We start from the raw sequence: 20,847 nt of genomic DNA on the forward strand, positions 1-20,847 counted from the left end.
AGTCAGAGGCTTAGGGGGAGAATTATCAAACCTAAAGAGGGCAAGTGGAGGTGGTACAGGTAACAACCAGATATCAGTGCAAAATGTGTTTTCAGGGTGAGAATAGGATTGGGGAAGGCGACTGCTTCCCAATTTTATTTCAGAATAATATGGGTTAATTCTGAATTACATGCTAATGATATACATCACACCACCATATAGCCCCACGCCAACACATCCTCATCATGCATTTTATAATCCTTTGCATTGCAAACATTATAGGCCTGAACACCTGTTCCATATCCTGCTCATTGCCAGAGGTTCTGCTCCCATTAAAAATGTGTCCCCCCACCCTCTCAGGTGGTGGCCATTTTGGGAGGTTCTGCTCCCATTAAAAATGTCGTCGTCCCCCCCGTCTCAGGTGGTGGCCATTTTGGTAAGAACATTTTCAATGGAGGCAGGTGTGACAGGACTGCAGACAAGTATCTGCAGGTCCAGGCAGTGGCGTAAAGTAGACCCCCAGCACCCACTGCGGGGCACACATGCCTACCCTCCCGCGCGTCCGGAAACGTAGGGGGCGGGGCTTGCGCGGCAACATAACTAACTGCCGGCCACCGCGGTGATATGAGTGGCCGAGCTGCTGTCAGGAAGTCGGGAGGAGCACTGCAGGAGAGTCACCATAGCAGCAGCCAGAGCTTCCGGAGTTGGCTCCGCCCACCACACTCCGTGCCTCAGCCCTACTCCTGCGGGTCTGCCTGTTCCTGTCACCGGCTGCCCCCTCACCACACTGCCTGCTCCCATCACACACACGGTTCAACACAGCCAGGTGAGTGCTGTGTGTACTGGGGAGTGTGGGCTGTTATATATGGGAGAGAAACTGTGTGTGTGTGGGGATGTTTATAATGTAATATAGGGGAAGGCTGTTTATAATGTATTATAGTATCAGGGAGTTGTATATAATGTCATATGGGGGAGTAACTGTGCAAATTGTGCAATGTGTGTGTGGGGTTGCTGTGTATATTGTAATATGGGGGGCTGTGTATAACATACATCCCAACTTCTTGGGAGCCGGAGGAAGGACAGGGGACTGCGCGCAGGAAAACGTTGGGGGCGTGGCCTATACTAACGGGTCACCCGCGAGGCCACGCCCCCGTTTTGATGCTATGGGGGCATGACCCAGGGGCTCTGTGAACCTCTAGCCATGCCCCCATCCCCCTGGCTGCGGGAATAGACGCTGTGCTTATGTGCACAGCGTTTATTCACCGCTGCTCACCAGCCAAGAGGGGCAATACTCCCCCCCCCCTCACCGCGGGACACTGCCGGCCGCGGGAGGGACGCGGGAATGTCCCCCGAAAACCGCGGAAAGTTGTGAGATATGCTATAGGAGTCTCCCTGAAACTGGTTTTCAAAAGTAGGCAAGTATGCTGCGGGGGCCATTACAATGCCACTGCTTCCGAGAGATTCTTCTCATGCACATCCTCTTCTGGGGCTGAGTGGGCATTAATGGGTGTACACAGGAGAGACCTCCCTAGGACGCTCCATGGGCATGTACCCAGCATTGTGACCTATTGTCCTGCACATGCATAGCATCCGCCATTTTCATCGGCATCTCCTACACCAAACACGGGCAAGGTGTAAGTGCCATGACCGGTGCTGATGGCTTTTGGCACCCATTATTGGCGCAGCATTACTCTCGCCCAATGCATTCCCCAAACCTTTGCTGTCACTTCTCGGAGTGCGAAGGCTGCATTCCCATTGGTTTCTTATTAAGAGCGCCAATTGTCTGCAGTTTTTCCTTGCGAGTGGAGCGTACAATGTGATAAGCTTTGCTCCTAGGTGACAGTTAAACATGGTATTAAACTGTGTGTCACTCACTGGAACTCCAAGATGACAGGTCTGCAGAGCCGCTGAGCCGCATGCGCCACCCTGCAGCACAAACAAATCAGGCAATGGTCAGAGAAAAATGATCCTGTACTGCAGAAATATGATAGCTGGATCCCGCCGTCAATAATTTCTACAAGTTAACGTCTTATTGGCTCGTTGTGTAAATACCGGTTCTAAGCTGTGCATGTGCGTGCGTCTTACAGCAAAATAAATCTCCCACCCCCCTTCCTAGGATTTAATCTCCCTCCCAAATGTTGGCGGACAATCAAATCTCATTTATTTCTCTGTATTATTCTTACAGAATGGCTCTCTGACCAGAACCTTGGCTGTTCCCAGAACATTCCGCGCAACGGCTCAACAAAGACGGGGTGCAGAGACTGCTCCTAAGCCGCAGGGCCGGATTAACAATGGGCCTGATGGAGCTAAAGCTCCAGACCCACTCTCCAAATAGAGAAAAATCGAGTAGGTTCTTTTGAGCGCTAGGGACAAGTGTGCTGTGTATTGTACATAATGCTGCCCTCTGGTATAGGGATGCCGCCCTCAACAGAAGAAGCTTTACAGAAAAGAGAACCAGTGGGCGCCTTCTGTACACTAAAATGGTTTATTCAACAATACACATAACATATATCACAATTCACAAAAAACACATTAACAATAGCTTTGCATTCATGCAAAAAAGTATATATGTACTCTAAAAATCGCTTCAATGCAATTGCATAGGAATACAAATCTGCAGCAGATATTTACCAAGTCCCAATTGGATGGTGTGGTTGTTGGGGTAGAACCGATAATTAAAGTCCCACATGTGGTCAAGATCTTTCCAAGAGAACAAGTAGTAATATATGCAATATTGGATAAGTCCCCAAATGGATCAAACAGGGGCAAGCAGATCACTTACTCGTCGCTCTGTGTGGAAAGCCCAACAATGAATGGTGGCGTATGGGCTGTAAATCGAATGGCACTGTCTCTCACAAGATAGGTAGGTACATCAGGTAAGGTGCTTTGTGGTGTCCAATTTTAAGCAGTTGCTGCTCCGGCCGACCCGCCGCTTGCAGATGAGGATACACCGTCTCCTGTGATTGTACCTCCTTAGTGCAGTGAGCTAGTGCTCGGCTCTCATGTACAGGCGTGGGCGCACAGTCCTCCGTGTATGCGGCAGGCTGTGTGGAGATGCGCTGTAGTAGCTGGGGATATCCGTAGCAGGGATCAAGTTCTCGATGGAAGATGTGACCAAGGACCGGTGAATAATGCCGGTCGGGTGACACTGGTGTTTCCCACAGATCCTTTAGCTGCAGTGACCAAATAGTACTCCTCACGAAAACGCGTTTCGCCGCGCTCAGGCAGCTTTTTCAATTCAGGAATGAGGAGTTCCATGCTGGGGGATGGTCTTATACCTGTTAGGTGAATATACGCAGGTGGATGTCTCATTACTATAGTCCATTGTTTCATTGGCTCTAAAACTCTGTCTTTCATTTAGTATGGAAAGCAACGGTGACATATCGCAATTCTTATATCACAGTGCAATATAACCACACAAATTCTTAAAAATATATATGTACACGCATAATGTTGCACTGACAGACTAACGTTTAATTTGATATTTTATTTTTGTATATAGATTTAATTTTTGTATATAGATTTAGTTTAGTAGGAATCACCACAGGATATGAGTATATGTCATATGTATGATATATAATGTATTTAGTACGTTTAGTCGTTGTCAAATATAAATGTGTAGGTGTGTTCTAACACTCTGTATGTGTCAGACCCATATCAGTTTGATTCTGGTGGGAAGATTTCTATTTCAGAGGTTTTAATCTTAAAGGGACCTTCACTTGTCGACATAAGAATGGTAGACACAAATATTCAGTGTCTATATCCACTTGACAGCGGAGTATATATATAGCAATTGTCCTTAATCTAAGGGTAGATGCTAGTCTAAGTGTCTATGCGGCAGGACGGCTTAGATCTTCGGGAGAGAAGGAAAACTGTACAAGTATTTAAACAATTTAAAGGTATATATCCACTCGTTTATGAGAAGTCATAGAGAGTGCTATCCAAACGGATGCTCGGTGGGAGATGATACAGAAATAGCAAAAAGGCCTGACAGCATAATAACAATGAAACTAATACTAGAAATAATCAGTAATAATATTGATCATAATGAAATAAAATAAAAATACAGTAATAATATAAAAATATACATAAAAAATACACATAAAAAATATAAAGATTTATATAAATAAATAAAAAAAAAAAAAAAAGATAATAAATAATAAAAAATAAAAGTAAGAATAATACTGCTGCATAAATACAGGGAGAGGGGAGAAGGAGAGAGGAAGGAAAGTACATCTAGGGTGACATTCTATGCTATGCGAGTATCGTTATTTTGCGGTAATTAGACCACAAAATGGCGATATCGCATTTTCCCATTAAATCGTTGATTTAATGGGATGCGCACAGGGGCTGAAATCGCATATTATGTGCGTTAAGGTCTGGTGAATAAAAATGCGAGATTAATTCGCATTTTTATCGCTTCCAGATGTTTTCGCACAGAAAAGTATACAAGTCGCTTATTTAATGCTATGCGCATTTGCACATCGCATTTTTTAAGTGACTAATTATCGCACTTATTTCAGACCAGGGTCTGTTAGGCGAATTAGCCAGAACCCTGCACAGATCGCAATGTTCCGTGCAGGGTTCTGCTGTAAAAAATAAAAGAAATGGTTAAATACAAAAAAAAACGAGCGCGGGGTCCCCCGCCCGAGTCTAACCAGCCCCGGGCTCACTGAGCCGGTGCTGGTGACATAAAATCAGGGTCCCCGACAAATAGGGGTCCCCTTGATTTTATGAAACCAGCACCGGGCTCAAGGTCCGGCGCTGGTTCCCAAAATACGGGGGACAAAGTGACTAGGGGTCCCCCGTATTTTAAGAACCAACACCGGACACAACCAGGCAGCAGGGTAATGCCACAGCCGGGGGGGAGACTTTTTATACAAGTCCCCCCGGCCAAAGCATTAACCGCCTGGCTGGTCAGCATGGGCAGGGGTCCTGGGGAAGTGGGGACCCCCCCAATGAAGGGGTCCCCCCCCTCCAGGACTTACCAGCCCATGCTGATAGTCCGGGGCTGTCCCCGATGCCCCTGGGCTGTGGGCATGGGGCTGATGCTTTGTGTAAAAAAAAGAATGAAAACTATTGTTTTACACTGGCGAACTATGAGTCCCAGCAAGCCTACCCCGCATGCTGGGACTTGGGGAACCACAAGTCCCAGCATGCGGGGCATTAAAGGGCCCGCTGGCACTTGTAGTTCTGCAGTGTAAAAAATAGTGCACAAAATCACACTGACACCCTGTAAAATAAAACTTTAATACACACAAAACACACATACACTGATACTTACCTACCTTGAGCCCGTAGGTCGGTCCCTGGATCCTGGGTCCGTCCTCCGGGGCTCCAGGGCAGAAGAGTCCGGTTCCGGGGCCTTGGTCCTGGTTCCGGGGCTGGTCCTGGGGTTCCGGGGCTCCTGGCATGAAGAATCCGGGGTCCGGGATCCGTGGTAGTCCCCAGGGGTACCTAAGGAGGAAAATCCAACTCACCTGCTCCCCGGCGGCGACCTCCGGTGACAGCGCTGCTCCAGACTGGTACCCAGCTTGCAGGAGTTTGTCCGGCGCTGAGATGTTTCCTCCTCGCCGTCTCTGCACAGAATGATTTCTCGGCCAATCAGGAGCCGAGAAAGTCGGCTCCTGATTGGCCAGAAATCATTCTGAATAGAGACGCCGAGGAAGTAACATCTCAGCGCATCCAGAGCAGAGATGTTACTTCCTCGGCGTCTCTATTCAGAAAATTTCTGGCCAATCAGGAGCCGACTTTCTCGGCTCCTGATTGGCCGAGAAATCATTCTGTGCAGAGACGGCGAGGAGGAAACATCTCAGCGCCGGACGAACTCCTGCAGCCGGGTACCAGTCTGGAGCAGCGCTGTCACCGGAGGTCGCCGCCGGGGAGCAGGTGAGTTGGATTTTCCTCCTTAGGTACCCCTGGGGACTACCACGGATCCCGGACCCCGGATTCTTCACGCCAGGAGCCCCGGAACCCCAGGACCAGCCCCGGAACCAGGACCAAGGCCCCGGAACCGGACTCCTCTGCCCTGGAGCCCCGGAGGACGGACCCAGGATCCAGGGACCGACCTACGGGCTCAAGGTAGGTAAGTATCAGTGTGTGTGTGTTTTGTGTGTATTAAAGTTTTATTTTACAGGGTGTCAGTGTGATTTTGTGCACTATTTTTTACACTGCAGAACTACAAGTGCCAGCGGGCCCTTTAATGCCCCGCATGCTGGTACTTGTGGTTCCCCAAGTCCCAGCATGCGGGGTAGGCTTGCTGGGACTCATAGTTCGCCAGTGTAAAACAATAGTTTTCATTCTTTTTTTTACACAAAGCATCAGCCCGATGCCCACCGCCCAGGGGCATCGGGGACAGCCCCGGACTATCAGCATGGGCTGGTAAGTCCTGGAGGGGGGGGACCCCTTCATTGGGGGGGTCCCCACTTCCCCAGGACCCCTGCCCATGCTGACCAGCCAGGGGGTTAATGCTTTGGCCGGGGGAACTTGTATAAAAAGTCTCCCCCTGGCTGTGGCATTACCCTGCTGGCTGGTTGTGTCCGGTGCTGGTTCTTAAAATACGGGGGACCCCTAGTCACTTTGTCCCCCGTATTTTGGGAACCAGCGCCGGACCTTGAGCCCGGTGCTGGTTTCATAAAATCAAGGGGACCCCTATTTGTTGGGGACCCTGATTTTATGTCACCAGCACCGGCTCAGTGAGCCCGGGGCTGGTTAGACTCGGGCGGGGGACCCCGCGCTCGGTTCTTTTTTTTACAACCTTGCGCTGTCCTGCAAATGTTCGATTTTCAGACATGAAAATCGCACATTTTCAGGACTAAAAACAGCGCACCACTTCGCTGCAAATCGCCCCTATTCGCACTTTTCAGCCTCCAATGCGCATCACATTAAATATGCGCATTTAGGCTGAAAAATGCGATTTTAAAATAGGCGATTTGCGGCGATGTGGTGCGCAAATAAAACATGCGCATTTAGCGCATAGCATAGAATGTCACCCCTAATGTTTTTTCTGGGTGCCTGGCATGGGCCCAATTGTAAGGGGCACATGTCGCGCACTACCTAAAGGACTATTCATAGATAACAGTGAAGGACTGGTCTACTGAGAGATGTCAGACATCAGGAGGGCAGGGTTCAAATAAATTCAAGGTCTATAGTTTCGTTTAGGCCATGGGGTTAGTGTCTGCAGCTTCAGTATCCATGCCGCTTCCTGTCGGCACATATTCCTGGACCGATCTCCTGCACGGCTTGTTGTAACTATATGTTCTAAGCCCACGACTCTTAGGTTAGAGGGGTCACTATTGTGAGTCTCCGCGAAGTGGCGGGGGACACTGTGGTTTGTACATTTCTTTAGGATATATCTCCTATGCTCCAACACTCTAACCTTGAGAGGTCGAATAGTGCGGCCTACATAGTACATATTGCAAGAGCATATGAGTAGATATATTACGTAATTGGTGGTGCAGTTTATAAATGATTCTATATTGAAAGTTTTTTCTAGATTTGTGGATGTAATGTTTTATGTCTTGTTAATTACGTGCTTGTATGCACTGTGTATGGTTGTATCTATGGAATCCTACTATTTTGGGGCCCACGATTGTACTTTGTACTCCTACCTTTTTAGTGTCTGATTTGAAGAAACATGGTGTTAGTATATTTTTTAAATTGCGTGCTCGTTTGAAAATAATAGTTGGCTCTTTTTCTAAATTGCTCATAAGGATAGGATCCGTACTAAGCAATCTATAGTTATTGAAATCTATTTGAATATATTTGAAATCTTGTTAGCCGCCACATTGTATTTTGAGATGAAGCATACTTTACCAATCTTTCCATCCTTACTTTTATTTTTACCACTCTCTCTCTGTTTATTTTTGCTGTCGATTATTGTACTCCTATCTAGATAGGACTTTAAATATCGGTTCTACCTCAACAACCACACCATCCAATTGGGACTTGGTAAATATCTGCTGCAGATTTTTATTTTTATTCCTATGCAATTGCATTGAAGCGATTTTTAGAGTACATATATACTTTTTAATTTTTTTGCATGCATGCAAAGCCACTCTCCAAATAGGACTCCTTTGTAGAAGAGGACTGGGGCTTTCCAATGAGCCCAGCCTCGCGTTGCTAGCCCCCTGTAAACCGGAGATACCGCCGGGCAAACCTGGAACGTTTTCCCCATAGGATAACTTGGTACCCGCTAATTCAGCCACCCCCATCCAGTTCTGAAGGCTGCCAGTTCATCACCTGGCATCACAGAAGCTCAAAGTTGATCTCATTTGAACCCAAATCGCTGGTCCTTCAATACATCTCATATAAATGGGGCAGTTGGTTCCAAAGATATATCTGGTTAAATTATATAGCTGGTTAAAGGGGGGGGGAGGTTTCTCTCCCCTTCATACTAGAAAATGCAGGGACTAGGCTGGTGTAAAAGGGGCCAGCTCGGGAATGTCCCTGCATGATCCTGAGACCATTGGGCCTTATTTTAGTTCACTCTTTCTGATAAAATCCTTCTTAGATGGGCAAAACCATGTGCACTGCAGGGGGGCAGATGTAACTTGTGCAGATATAATTAGATTTGGGTGGGGTTTTTCTTCAAAGTGAGATCTATATTGCAGTGTAAAAATAAAGCAGCCTGTATTTTCCCTTCACAGAAACAAAATAACTCACCCAAATCTAATTCTCTCTGCACATTTTACATCTGTCCCCCTGCAGTGCACATGGGCCCTTATTCTGATCGGTGCGGAAATTCCCGCATGCGGACGGACCGCCGATGTTGATCGTCTGCGCATGTGCAGAGGTCACTCTGCGCATGTGCAGGCGATTTCGCCGCACGGATTCTTTACACGCCGCACAGGGGGCGTAGAGGGGCGTGAGGGGCTACTTGGTCTCATTACCCTATGCATACGCCCCGCGTTTCATGGGCGTTCCCATGCAAACGCGGGGCGTATGCATGGTAATGAGGCCGTGACGCGTGGGTACGGGGCGGGCATCTGACATTGCCGGATGTCAGCTGCCCGCCCCCATACATGATTTCACACGGACAAGTGTCCGTGTGGTCTTGTGTTGCGGGACCTGGTGGAGCGTGCGGCCCTGCATTCGATGTTCGGCGACCATCGAATGCAGGGGCTGCTCCCACCATGGAGGAGGCGTATCCCCGTACACATTCATGCGGGTCGCCACATATCCGCGTACGTACGGAGGTGGCGATCCGTATGGAAGGCGGGGATTCGCCTGCACGGTCCTGGCCGCATATTCTGATCGGGCCGCACCGATCAGAATAAGGGCCATGGTTTTGTCCATCTAAGAAGGATTTTGTCAGAAAGAGTGAACCAAAATAAGGCCCCATATTCCTGGGTAAGTCCCTGTATTTTCTGGTGTGAAAGGGGTATTATTTCAAATAGCCGGGACCTGCAGTGCTCCGAATACAGCAGGGAGGCCCCCGCTCTCTTTTTCCAGCTGTCAATAGCTATCACTTCTGCCTGGTGGCGGCTGTCCCCCAGTTACCACGAGCATGTATTCCCCCTTGGCAATGAGGATGTAATCCCATATGGCACAAGTACCTACCCTCTCACCAGAAATTCACCCAACACATTAGGGCGAATTAGTATAAGAACAGTGGGTACTTGTGGATTATCACGGCTCCCATTGCATGCCATTGCATGCCATATATAGTGGCATGCGATGGGATGCAATTTTTGCCGTTTTAACGTTTTTGACAAAATCGCATGCAATCGCATGCGATCGCATGCGATCGCATGCGTTTTTTAAGAGAAAAGCATCCAAATGCATTGAAATTAGTATCAAACATGTTCAATGGCCCCCAAATGTCATATTTGAGGCTGTACTACCCCCACTATCAACGCGAACCCGAAGCGTGGCGAGCGCAGCGAGCCCGCGAGGGGCGGCGGTACGCTCCCTACGACCTTTTCATACCCCCACTATCCACGTTGGCATGGAGTTGAGAATAGAAAGTGTGGCGAGCCCGAAGCGTGGCGAGGGGATGCGGACACCTGTGAAGCCCGCGAGGGGACGCGTATACCTGTGAAGGTATCCGTGTCCCCTCGCGGGGCTCGATGCGCTCGCCACGCTTCGGGCTCGGTGGCTCGCTGCACTCGCCACACTTTCTATTCTCAACTCCACGCCGACATGGATAGTGGGGGTATGAAAAGGTCGTAGGACGCGTACTGCCGCCCCTCACGGGCTCGCTGCGCTCACCACGCTTCGGGTTCGCGTTGATAGTGGGGGTGGTACAGCCTCAAAAATGACATTTGGGGGCCATTGAACATGCTTGATACTAATTTCAATGCATTTGGATGCTTTTCTGTTAAAAAACGCATGCGATGCGATTTTTTCATGTGCGATGGCCATCGTGGGAGCCGTGATACTCCACAAGTACCGAACAGTGTTTTTAAAGACCATACACGTTATAAAAATATTTTCTTAAAATGTAGATTGGTTACCGAGGGCGAGATTTATTAAGCTTGGTGAAGTGATAAAGATTCTGGTACTTGATCACTGACCAATCAGCTCCTGACTGTTAAGTTACAGGCTGGGTTTAAAAAGGGACAGCCAGGAGCTGATGGGCCGGTGATAAAGGACCAGGCATTTTATCACTTCTCCTCCCTTATGCTTCATACATCTACCCTAGTCTGTAACTTGACAGGAGCGGCTTGGCCGGTGATAAAGTACTAGACACTTTATCACTTCAAGTATCCACAAATGGCAAGAAAAAGAGGGTGGTGAATCCAGCCTGTATTTTTAGGGTCTGAGCACAGGAAACGAGTATTCCAACACCCGGGGGATCCCCAGAAAACACCCCCATGGTGCGAGCGACTAATCTTCGCTCACTACCTTCAGGCGGAAGCCTGAATCGGCCCCATAGTCACTTTAGATCAGGCATGGCCATACTATGGTCCTCCAGCTGTTGTGAAACTACACATCCCAGCATGCCTTGCCATGGTTTTAGAATTCCCTAATAGCATGATGGGACTTGTAGTTTCACAACAGCTGGAGGGCCATAGTTTGGACATGCCTGCTTTAGATAGAAGCAGTGCAAATGTGAAGAATCCATGTATTAGTCTTAGGAAGGCAGACCGGGTCCGCCATGAAGGAAATACAAATCTGGTTGGTTGGCCGTCTTTACCGCTGTTTATAAATGTCGCCCAGTATATATCCGGCTCGCAGTCCGACATCTGCCATCAACAGTGATTCTCTGCTGCATTCATACTGGGATTTCTATCTCTAATAAAGACCAGTCCTGCCAATAATGGCGAGTATTGGTAGTGTAAATACCCGTATATTGTACAGAAATCGCCCAGTGTGGTGTCTGTCCTGTGGTGATCGGGCTTCTAAATCTCCCGCTTCATTGAGTGATTTTACCCTCTAAAAAGGTTTTAAGCTGAGGTTGGTTTGGCCTCTCCGGAGATGTGGGTGAGTTTAATCCCTGCCTTGTTCCTGCAACCTAACTATAACCTCCTGCATGTCTGCCACAGCTACCAGCCGCCACCTAACCCTGAGCATCACCCCCTGCAGCGCTGTGTTGGGGGGGGGGGGGGGTGTGTGTGTGATGCTGAAACGTGCCTTGCCTGTGTATTCTTATCTGTGTAACCAGCCTGTGTCATTCTGCCGTTTACTAAATGATCCAGTCAGGAGGGCTCAGGAAAGATTCATTCATCATTCATTCCAGACTGTTTGAAACCAGTTTACACAAAAGCCATATACATAGTCCGAACCTATAAGCCAGGGGTTCTCAAACTCGGTCCTCGGGACCCCACATGGTTCACATTTTACAGGTCACCCGATAGGTGCAATCATTACTTATTGACACGTTTTAAGAGATCCACAGGTGGAGCAAATTATTTCACTTGTGATTCTGTGAGCAGACCTGCAAAACATGCACTGTGTGGGGGTCCTGAGGACCAAGTTTGAGAACCTGTGCTATAGGCACAGACTTTTTTTTATTATCTTTAAGTATGGTAGGGATCTAAACCTGTGGAACACATGGGATGGGGGTGAAGAGTCTGCAGATTGCTGCATGTACGTTCCCTGTTCTATCCCCCCCCCCCCCCGCTGCATCTTGGAACCTTCATCCTGTCACATGGCCAGTCAGCACTGCTGAGAGTTGTATCTTGCCACAATGTCCTGCAGAGATCACAGTTACTATGTTCATAGTCTTTGGGCCGATCCATTGTTTGAGGATTTGGTAGGGAACCCCATATTTGTTACTACCACTTTCCTCTTAACCCCTTATTTATGTGCTCTTTATAAACCCTTCTTACTCTGTGGGCCTTGCTCCTCTCCCTCCTGTGTTGCCCGATCCCCCCCCCCCCTCATTCGCTTCATCAGGTGTCGGTGCTCATGGAAGAGAAGAGGAGTCTAATGAGCGAAAACAGAAACCTGAAGGAGCAGCAGGAACAGTCGGAAGAGGGCACGGGGACACCAGTGTTTGGCAAGAAGCTGCTTCTGCTGCAGAGTCAGATCGAGCAACTGCAGGAGGGAACTACCGGTAACGGGAGAAGGGTGGGGCCTAACTGTCAAGAGGACCAGCGCTTGCTTTACGCATGGCTGTAGGAGCTTTGCGATCCGGTACATGTGGGGCTTGCTTGATGGCGGTTTTTGCTGCCTATATGGGAACATGTAAATTATAGGGATTATAGCAGTTGCAACATATTTTTATTAACCCCTTCAGTGGTGATCCAGGCAGCTTTCAGGTTATGCTTCAGTGCTAACACTTCCAGGATTGCCATTGTCTTTTCCCCCTCCTTGGCTCTGGGCAGCACCGCTGAGCTGAGCAATGAGCTCCGCTTCAGCCGCTGCCTGTCTGCGGCTGCCCGGCCCCAGCTCCTTCCTTCCTGGCTGTTTGCGGCTTGACCTTGCTAACGTCACGCCATACACAGCCAGGTTGCTGGGGTAAGTTCCGGAAAGCGCTGCCCGGCCTTGGGACACTCATCTGTGTGTTGTTTTTTTTTAGGGAGCCCCCTCCAAAAATCCTGCCCTGTGGGGAGCACTCCCTAAACAAAAACAAACTATGACTATGTGGTTAAATGTCCAGAATGAATGGCTGTCCATGTGCCCCCAGTGGCTTTGGATGATCTCTGTGAGAGGCCGCATAGAAGGTAACTTGTGATGTTTCTGGGCTTACTTCAGGCTGGAGAGCGCGAGAGATGACTACAGACAGCGATGTCAGGATCTGGATCGGGAGGTTTATGATCTGCACATGCGTAACCAAGATGTAACCGGGCTGGCTTATGAGGCGCAGTCCCTCCGGGATGAGATGGACGTACTCAGGTGAGCAGTGGTCCAGGGAATGGGGCTCTCAGGCCTGGAATTGCAGAGAGATCACCTGCTTTATGACTTATTTATCCCTTGCCTGATGTGTGGCCACAACTTGTAATTTAGTGAGACTAGATTGACTCTAGGCCAGTTGGATTATCAGACTATGCACAGCAACACAGAGTATTTCAGGAGTTGAGCTAACCTGTACTTGTTGAAGTCTTGTATTTGTAAAGTAAAACAGCAGGAGTGGAATGGATGCATCAAGAATCCAGAGGCTAAAAGTTGTATGGTAGAAGGAGCAGAGTCCCCAACAGAATAGTGATATGAGGAGGCAGCAGGAGGCCACAGGCTAAAGGCCCCCATACATTAGTCCAACTTGTCCAAGTTGGACCTGATTTCCCCTGCAGCTCCCCCCCTGGAGGGGTCAGACACGATTAGGCACTTGATGTGCCATGTTTTGAATGCGATTTATCATATGCAACTCCCGGGGATCTGCAGGGGGAGAGGCGGACAAAGAGGCAGCGGATAGGGGACGCTGGTGAGCCAGGCAATTGGAGAGGCGGGGCAGCGGACACAGATGCAGCGGGTGGGGGATGCCGGGGGGGGGGGGGGGGACTGGGAGCTGGGCAGGAGGATCAGGAAACTGCAAGGGGAAAAAACACCCCAATACTAATTAATGGACCGAATCAAATGAATCGGCAATTGGTTGAGAGAGCAATCAGCCAATCACTGGGTGCCCATTCATTTGTATTGTTTTTTTTTTCTTTCCTTGCAGCTCCCTGATCGTCCTGCCCAGCTCTCCGTTCACAGGCGTCCCCTGCCCGCTACCGCTGTTTTCGCTGCCTGCTTGTCACTGCCCTTGCAGTGTCCCCCCGCCCAGAGGCTGCACATAAGTTTTAGAAAGTGTTATGTGCAGCCGGCCCGACTCGGATCCGGTGCGCAGAGTTACATCAGAAGGAGCAGGGTACCCAGCAGCACATAGTAATGATATGAGTGGGGAATAGTGGTAGCAGGTAGACTAAGAGCCAAACAGGCACTGTATGTACTAGAAGGGTAACAGAACTGAAAGAGGCCACCTTCCCTGTCAGTTCCATGTGTTCTATACAAGGGCGTAGCTACTATAGCGGCAGGGGGTGCAGCTGCTATGGGGCCCAAAGCTAAGAGGGGACCCCTTCCCTGTCAGTTCCATGTGTTCTATACAAGGGCGTAGCTACTATAGGGGCAGGGGGTGCAGCTGCTATGGGGCCCAAAGCTAAGAAGGGCCACCTTTCATGTCGGTTACGTTTATAGGTATGTAGGTGTGTTTTTTTTTCTTTAATACAATGTATTAAATGAATCGCCATAAAATTCGACACAACACAACAAAATACAGTAGCAGTAATATCACAATAAGTCAGATCCAGTTTTATTAGACTTAAAGATAAGGGGAAAAATTCTCACAATGACCGTGCGGCGAACCGTCAAAGGCAATAGAACCAAGATTAGGTCGAGAAGGAGAAGACATAAGGAAAGAGTGTGTGTGTGTGTGTGGGGGGGGGGGGGGTGTTTTGAGAAGTCGGCATGGAGACCAGATCTTGTTAAATGTTTTGGAAGTATGTATTATGGCAGCCATATATTCCTTAACACTTTTGTTGGTAAGCTGCTCAATCAGAGGTGTGTCACTCAGGTGCCAAAAGGGAGGGGCAATTCTGTCTAGGAAAAAAACATTTGGTATCCCAATTGCACACTGAGTGAAACATATGAAGTTATGTTTCACTCAGTATGCAATTGGGATACCAAATGTTTTTTTCCTAGACAGAATTGCCCCTCCCTTTTGGCACCTGAGTGACACACCTCTGATTGAGCAGCTTACCAACAAAAGTGTTGTGCAGTTGAGAGGCATAGATGGGTCAGCATTAGGAGGGATTGCTGACACCTGAGTGCCATTGGAGAAGCCAGGGGTATCTCCAGGTAAGCTGTCTCTCAGATGTAGTAAGCCATTATCATGTGGCCTTATACTGGGCTATTAAGCCCAGACATATATGTTACTGCGTATGGGATGGGTTTGGGAGTGTGGTCCCCCTCATGTTGATATGGCTGGTCTGCTCCAGGTTAGCACACCCTAACACTTTTCCTATCACATTGTATATATTTTGTATTTTAATCACACCTTCACTTCCCTACATAGCACCTACGTGCTTCTTATTAACCCCTACTAATTTTCATTTGTGTGCTGCCCTGGAGTACTCAGCCTGTGTCGGCATGTTGGGGGCCCACACCCCAGACCCATACCCAGTATTAGGGACCCCCAGTGACAGAGATGCCTTGACGTACGGCCTGGGGGCTTAGCCCTATATCTGCAGATATACGCAACCAAAATCTCTGTGTTATGAAGTTATGTTTCACTCAGTGTGCAATTGGGATACCAAATGTTTTTTCCTAGCCATATATTCCTTACCTGGTATGTTTAGAAGATTGAATATAACGGCCTGCATGGGGAATGTGGGGGATTTTTCCAGCTGCATAGTTATCATTTATAGATCTGAATGAAGCTAAACATTTCTCCACTTTCCAGACGATGCTGGTCTAGAGCGGTAAAGTGGTTAAATAGCCCCCCCCCCAACAAAAAAAAATTTGTAAGCTCCGCTGAGGCAGGAACTAGGGTGTACCCAGCTTAATTCTTATCAATGAGATGGGTGTAACTATAACTATAAACCTTTCAAAAATAATTAACAGCTCTTCCAACACACCCATGAGGTGGCTGCCCAGTGTCGTTTTTTTTGTGGGGTGTCGCCAGTAGCCCTAATCCCCAGATGACATTGTAGTTCAGACCAAACTACAGACAAGGAAAGTCGTGACTGCTTAGAGTCGGTTAGCAGAACTGTACCGGACAGGTGGAACACGGTACATCTCCGGAGAAGTAGCCGAGGACGGAGCAGGCAACAGGTGCAACAGGTGTCTATTCTTTGTCGTGCAGTTCGCCATTAACTGATGATATGGTATCTAGCTCCATTGGCACGTTATGATAGCTTTTACCCCATTTAGGGCACACAAATTGAATGTCATCAAAGAGGCTTTGGTCCATGGCAGGAATCGGTTCTTTGTAGGCTTCGCTGTAAGACACGGGACATTGTTGATCTGTACCATGCACATGTGCCTTGCACATGTGCCGTTTGAGTGGAGACGCTGTTTTTCCAGTCTCTATGTTTTGCCATGCAACTGAAGAGAAGTAGGGGTGTTCTCGCACGTTGCCGTTTACCCCGAGCCGGAGGGTCTGGTCCTTGCACAGGAGTTGGGATATAATGTCCTTTGTTGCGGGATCAGTAATACCTGCGTACGACGGTTCTTTCTTAAGGGTATTTCTCATGATCTCTTCCTTATCCTTTCCAGGAAAAGGGTGCATTCGTAGGGTGAGCATATATAATATCACACCGAATGCAAACCAGTCCACGCCTGCACTAAATGGTGCACCTAATAAAACTTCTGGAGCCTTATAGCCACGTGTCCCAACAATCATACTGTCCTTGGTTTCTCCATATACATTCAACGTGGCCAGACCAAAGTCTGTGATCTTTACATGTCCACTCTTTGTCAGCAAAATGTTCTCAGCTTTTAGGTCTCTGTGGATTATTCCTCTGGAGTGCAGGAACTGCAATCCACAGACCAGTTCTGTGGCAATAAATTTTATTGCCAATGGGTTCAGCATGTTCGTGACCCCAAAATCGAAGAGGTCCCCTCCGCCAACCAGTTCCATTACATAATAAAGATAGCTGTTTGTTTGGAAGGCTGCGTATCCACGGGTCAGGAAAGGACTCTCATGTGCCACTTGAAGTACCCGACACTCGGTCATAATGTACTCCCGTTCCAGTGATGCTCTCCTCTTTGCACTTTGAATGAGTGCTCTTTTCTTTAGGATCTTAACTGCTACTCTTTTCTTATGAACAGAGTCTGTGGCGAGCATCACTTTGCCGTAACCTCCCTTTCCAAGAAGCGAGTGGAAAGTAAATGTTCCCACTGTTAAGGGGACAGTAACGCTCTCTTCTGCAGTTTGCTGACCTTCTGCAGTTTGCTGACCTTCTGCAGTTTGTTGACCTTCTGCAGTTTGCTGACCTTCTGCAGTTTGCTGACCTGGTAGGGTGTCTGGTTGTCCTCTGCCAATTGCTGTTATAAATTGACTCTTTTTCTCTTTAATAAAACCAGCAAATCTATTCCAGTTTCTTTGCAAAGCTACATTCCTTAACTTCTTATCGCACCTCTTTTCCTCTGGTAAGTTTGTCTGGCCTGCCCAATGGCTGCATCCTTCCCCTGGGTCTTCAGCAATGGCCATGTTTCTCGTTTTTCTCACTTGCCAAAATCTGGGACATCTGCGACATGATTTAAGGAACTGATCTCTTTTCTTTGTCATAAAGGCTACCAATCTCTTCCAGCCTCTCTGTACACCTGGTACCAATGAGGAATTTCTTCTCATGTGTCTCGCTGCCTGCTTTGTTTTCCTGCTCACTTTCCTTCTCCTCTGCATTTTCTTTCCTTTCTTTATCCATGCTTTCTTTCTCTTAATAGGACCCATGTTATGTCACAAGACTAGGGCTCTTAGAGAAAAAAACAAATTTGCACTATCGCAAAAACAAATTCGCACTATCGCAAAAACAAATTTGCACAAATCGCAACTGTGACCTCCAGTAAGAACTGTATATCACATCTGAGACTCTGTGTCTTCAGCAGCTGTGTGATGTCATCAAAAACTGTGATGTCACAATGGAGCATAGTTCTAAAGGTCACCTACATTATGACAGCTGATATGAGGTGTTTTTTTTGTTTGTTTGTTTTTTTTCTTTACAAATTCTAAAACTTATTTTCACCAGTTATGAAATTAACTATTAGAAAACCTAAATGTGTTCTTTAATATTGCCAATGTTTTCCACCAGTCCTACAAGGAGTTATTTGCTCAATGTAGCTTATATCTATCTAGTGCTTAGTGCTGCTTCAGTAATCCGGAAGCCCTATTTGGCTTAATGGGGACAACCGATAATGGGGCAGATGTATTAAGCCTGGAGAAGAGATAAAGTGGAGATCAGGCAAAAGGAGATAAAGCACCAACCAATCCAATCCCAACTGTCATTTTCAAACACAGTTCATTGGCCATTTACTAAATGGTCCAGTCAGGAGGGCTCAGGAAAGATTCATTCATCATTCATTCCAGACTGTTTGAAACCAGTTTACACAAAAGCCATATACATAGTCCGAACCTATAAGCCAGGGGTTCTCAAACTCGGTCCTCGGGACCCCACATGGTTCACATTTTACAGGTCACCCGATAGGTGCAATCATTACTTATTGACACGTTTTAAGAGATCCACAGGTGGAGCAAATTATTTCACTTGTGATTCTGTGAGCAGACCTGCAAAACATGCACTGTGTGGGGGTCCTGAGGACCAAGTTTGAGAACCTGTGCTATAGGCACAGACTTTTTTTTATTATCTTTAAGTATGGTAGGGATCTAAACCTGTGGAACACATGGCATGGGGGGATGGGGGTGAAAAGTCTGCAGATTGCTGCATGTACGTTCCCTGTTCAATCCCCCCCCCCCCCCCCCCCCCGCTGCATCTTGGAACCTTCATCCTGTCACATGGCCAGTCAGCACTGCTGAGAGTTGTATCTTGCCACAATGTCCCGCAGAGATCACGGTTACTATGTTCATAGTCTTTGGGCCGATCCATTGTTTGAGGATTTGGTAGGGAACCCCATATTTGTTACTACCACTTTCCTCTTAACCCCTTATTTATGTGCTCTTTAATAAACCCTTCTTACTCTGTGGGCCTTGCTCCTCTCCCTCCTGTGTTGCCCGATCCCCCCCTCATTCGCTTCATCAGGTGTCGGTGCTCATGGAAGAGAAGAGGAGTCTAATGAGCGAAAACAGAAACCTGAAGGAGCAGCAGGAACAGTCGGAAGAGGGCACGGGGACACCAGTGTTTGGCAAGAAGCTGCTTCTGCTGCAGAGTCAGATCGAGCAACTGCAGGAGGAAACTACCGGTAACGGGAGAAGGGTGGGGCCTAACGGTCAAGAGGACCAGCGCTTGCTTTACGCATGGCTGTAGGAGCTTTGCGATCCGGTACATGTGGGGCTTGCTTGATGGTGGTTTTTGCTGCCTATATGGGAACATGTAAATTATAGGGATTATAGCAGTTGCAACATATTTTTATTAACCCCTTCAGTGGTAATCCAGGCAGCTTTCCAGGCTATGCTTCAGTGCTAACACTTCCAGAATTGCCATTGTCTTTTCCCCCTCCTTGGCTCTGGGCAGCACCGCTGAGCTGAGCAATGAGCTCCGCTTCAGCCGCTGCCTGTCTGCGGCTGCCCGGCCCCAGCTCCTTCCTTCCTGGCTGTTTGCGGCTTGACCTTGCTAACATCACGCCATACACAGCCAGGTTGCTGGGGTAAGTTCCAGAAAGCGCTGCCCGGCCTTGGGACACTCATCTGTGTTTTTTTTTTTTTTAGGGAGCCCCCTCCAAAAATCCTGCCCTGTGGGGAGCACTCCCTAAACAAAAACAAACTATGACTATGTGGTTAAATGTCCAGAATGAATGGCTGTCCATGTGCCCCCAGTGGCTTTGGATGATCTCTGTGAGAGGCCGCATAGAAGGTAACTTGTGATGTTTCTGGGCTTACTTCAGGCTGGAGAGCGCGAGAGATGACTACAGACAGCGATGTCAGGATCTGGATCGGGAGGTTCAGGATCTGCACATGCGTAACCAAGATGTAACCGGGCTGGCTTATGAGGCGCAGTCCCTCAGGGATGAGATGGACGTACTCAGGTGAGCAGTGGTCCAGGGAATGGGGCTCTCAGGCCTGGAATTGCAGAGAGATCACCTGCTTTATGACTTATTTATCCCTTGCCTGATGTGTGGCCACAACTTGTAATTTAGTGAGACTGGATTGACTCTAGGCCAGTTGGATTATCAGACTATGCACAGCAACACAGAGTATTTCAGGAGTTGAGCCAACCTGTACTTGTTGAAGTCTTGTATTTGTAAAGTAAAACAGCAGGAGTGGAATGGATGCATCAAGAATCCAGAGGCTAAAAGTTGTATGGTAGAAGGAGCAGAGTCCCCAACAGAATAGTGATATGAGGAGGCAGCAGGAGGCCACAGGCTAAAGGCCCCCATACATTAGTCCAAGGGGTCAGACACGATTAGGCACTTGATGTGCCATGTTTTGAATGCGATTTATCATATGCAACTCCCGGGGATCTGCAGGGGGAGAGGCGGACAAAGAGGCAGCGGATAGGGGACGCTGGTGAGTCAGGCAATTGGAGAGGCGGGGCAGCGGACACAGATGCAGCGGGGGGGGGGGGGGGGGACTGGGAGCTGGGCAGGAGGATCAGGAAACTGCAAGGGGAAAAAACACCCCAATACTAATTAATGGACCGAATCAAATGAATCGGCAATTGGTTGAGAGAGCAATCAGCCAATCACTGGGTGCCCATTCATTTGTATATTTTTTTTTTCTTTCCTTGCAGCTCCCTGATCGTGCTGCCCAGCTCTCCGTTCACAGGCGTCCCCTGCCCGCTACCGCTGTGTTCGCTGCCTGCTTGTCACTGCCCTTGCAGTGTCCCCCCG

At 48.2% G+C, this 20,847-nt stretch overlaps 1 protein-coding gene and 1 long non-coding RNA gene across 2 annotated transcripts; both read left to right on the forward strand.

Annotated features, from left to right (window-relative positions):
- The first annotated feature begins 589 nt into the window (after positions 1-589).
- LOC146019624 (uncharacterized) lies at positions 590-12,647 on the forward strand. Its single transcript, XR_014450623.1, has 3 exons — positions 590-805; positions 2,165-2,325; positions 12,322-12,647. It is a non-coding gene; the product is annotated as an uncharacterized LOC146019624 (long non-coding RNA).
- Positions 12,648-18,856: 6,209 nt separating this feature from the next.
- LOC146019625 (protein Hook homolog 2-like) lies at positions 18,857-20,126 on the forward strand. The gene is made up of 2 exons (XM_083152131.1): positions 18,857-19,260; positions 19,903-20,126. The coding sequence occupies exons 1-2, from the start codon at positions 19,113-19,115 to the stop codon at positions 19,989-19,991; spliced, it is 237 nt and encodes a 78-aa protein (XP_083008257.1). The 5' UTR covers positions 18,857-19,112; the 3' UTR covers positions 19,992-20,126.
- The last annotated feature ends 721 nt before the right edge of the window (positions 20,127-20,847 follow it).

Source organism: Crinia signifera, chromosome 7 (genome assembly GCF_055691185.1).
Source record: "Crinia signifera chromosome 7, ASM5569118v1, whole genome shotgun sequence".
NCBI classification, from domain to species: domain Eukaryota; kingdom Metazoa; phylum Chordata; class Amphibia; order Anura; family Myobatrachidae; genus Crinia; species Crinia signifera.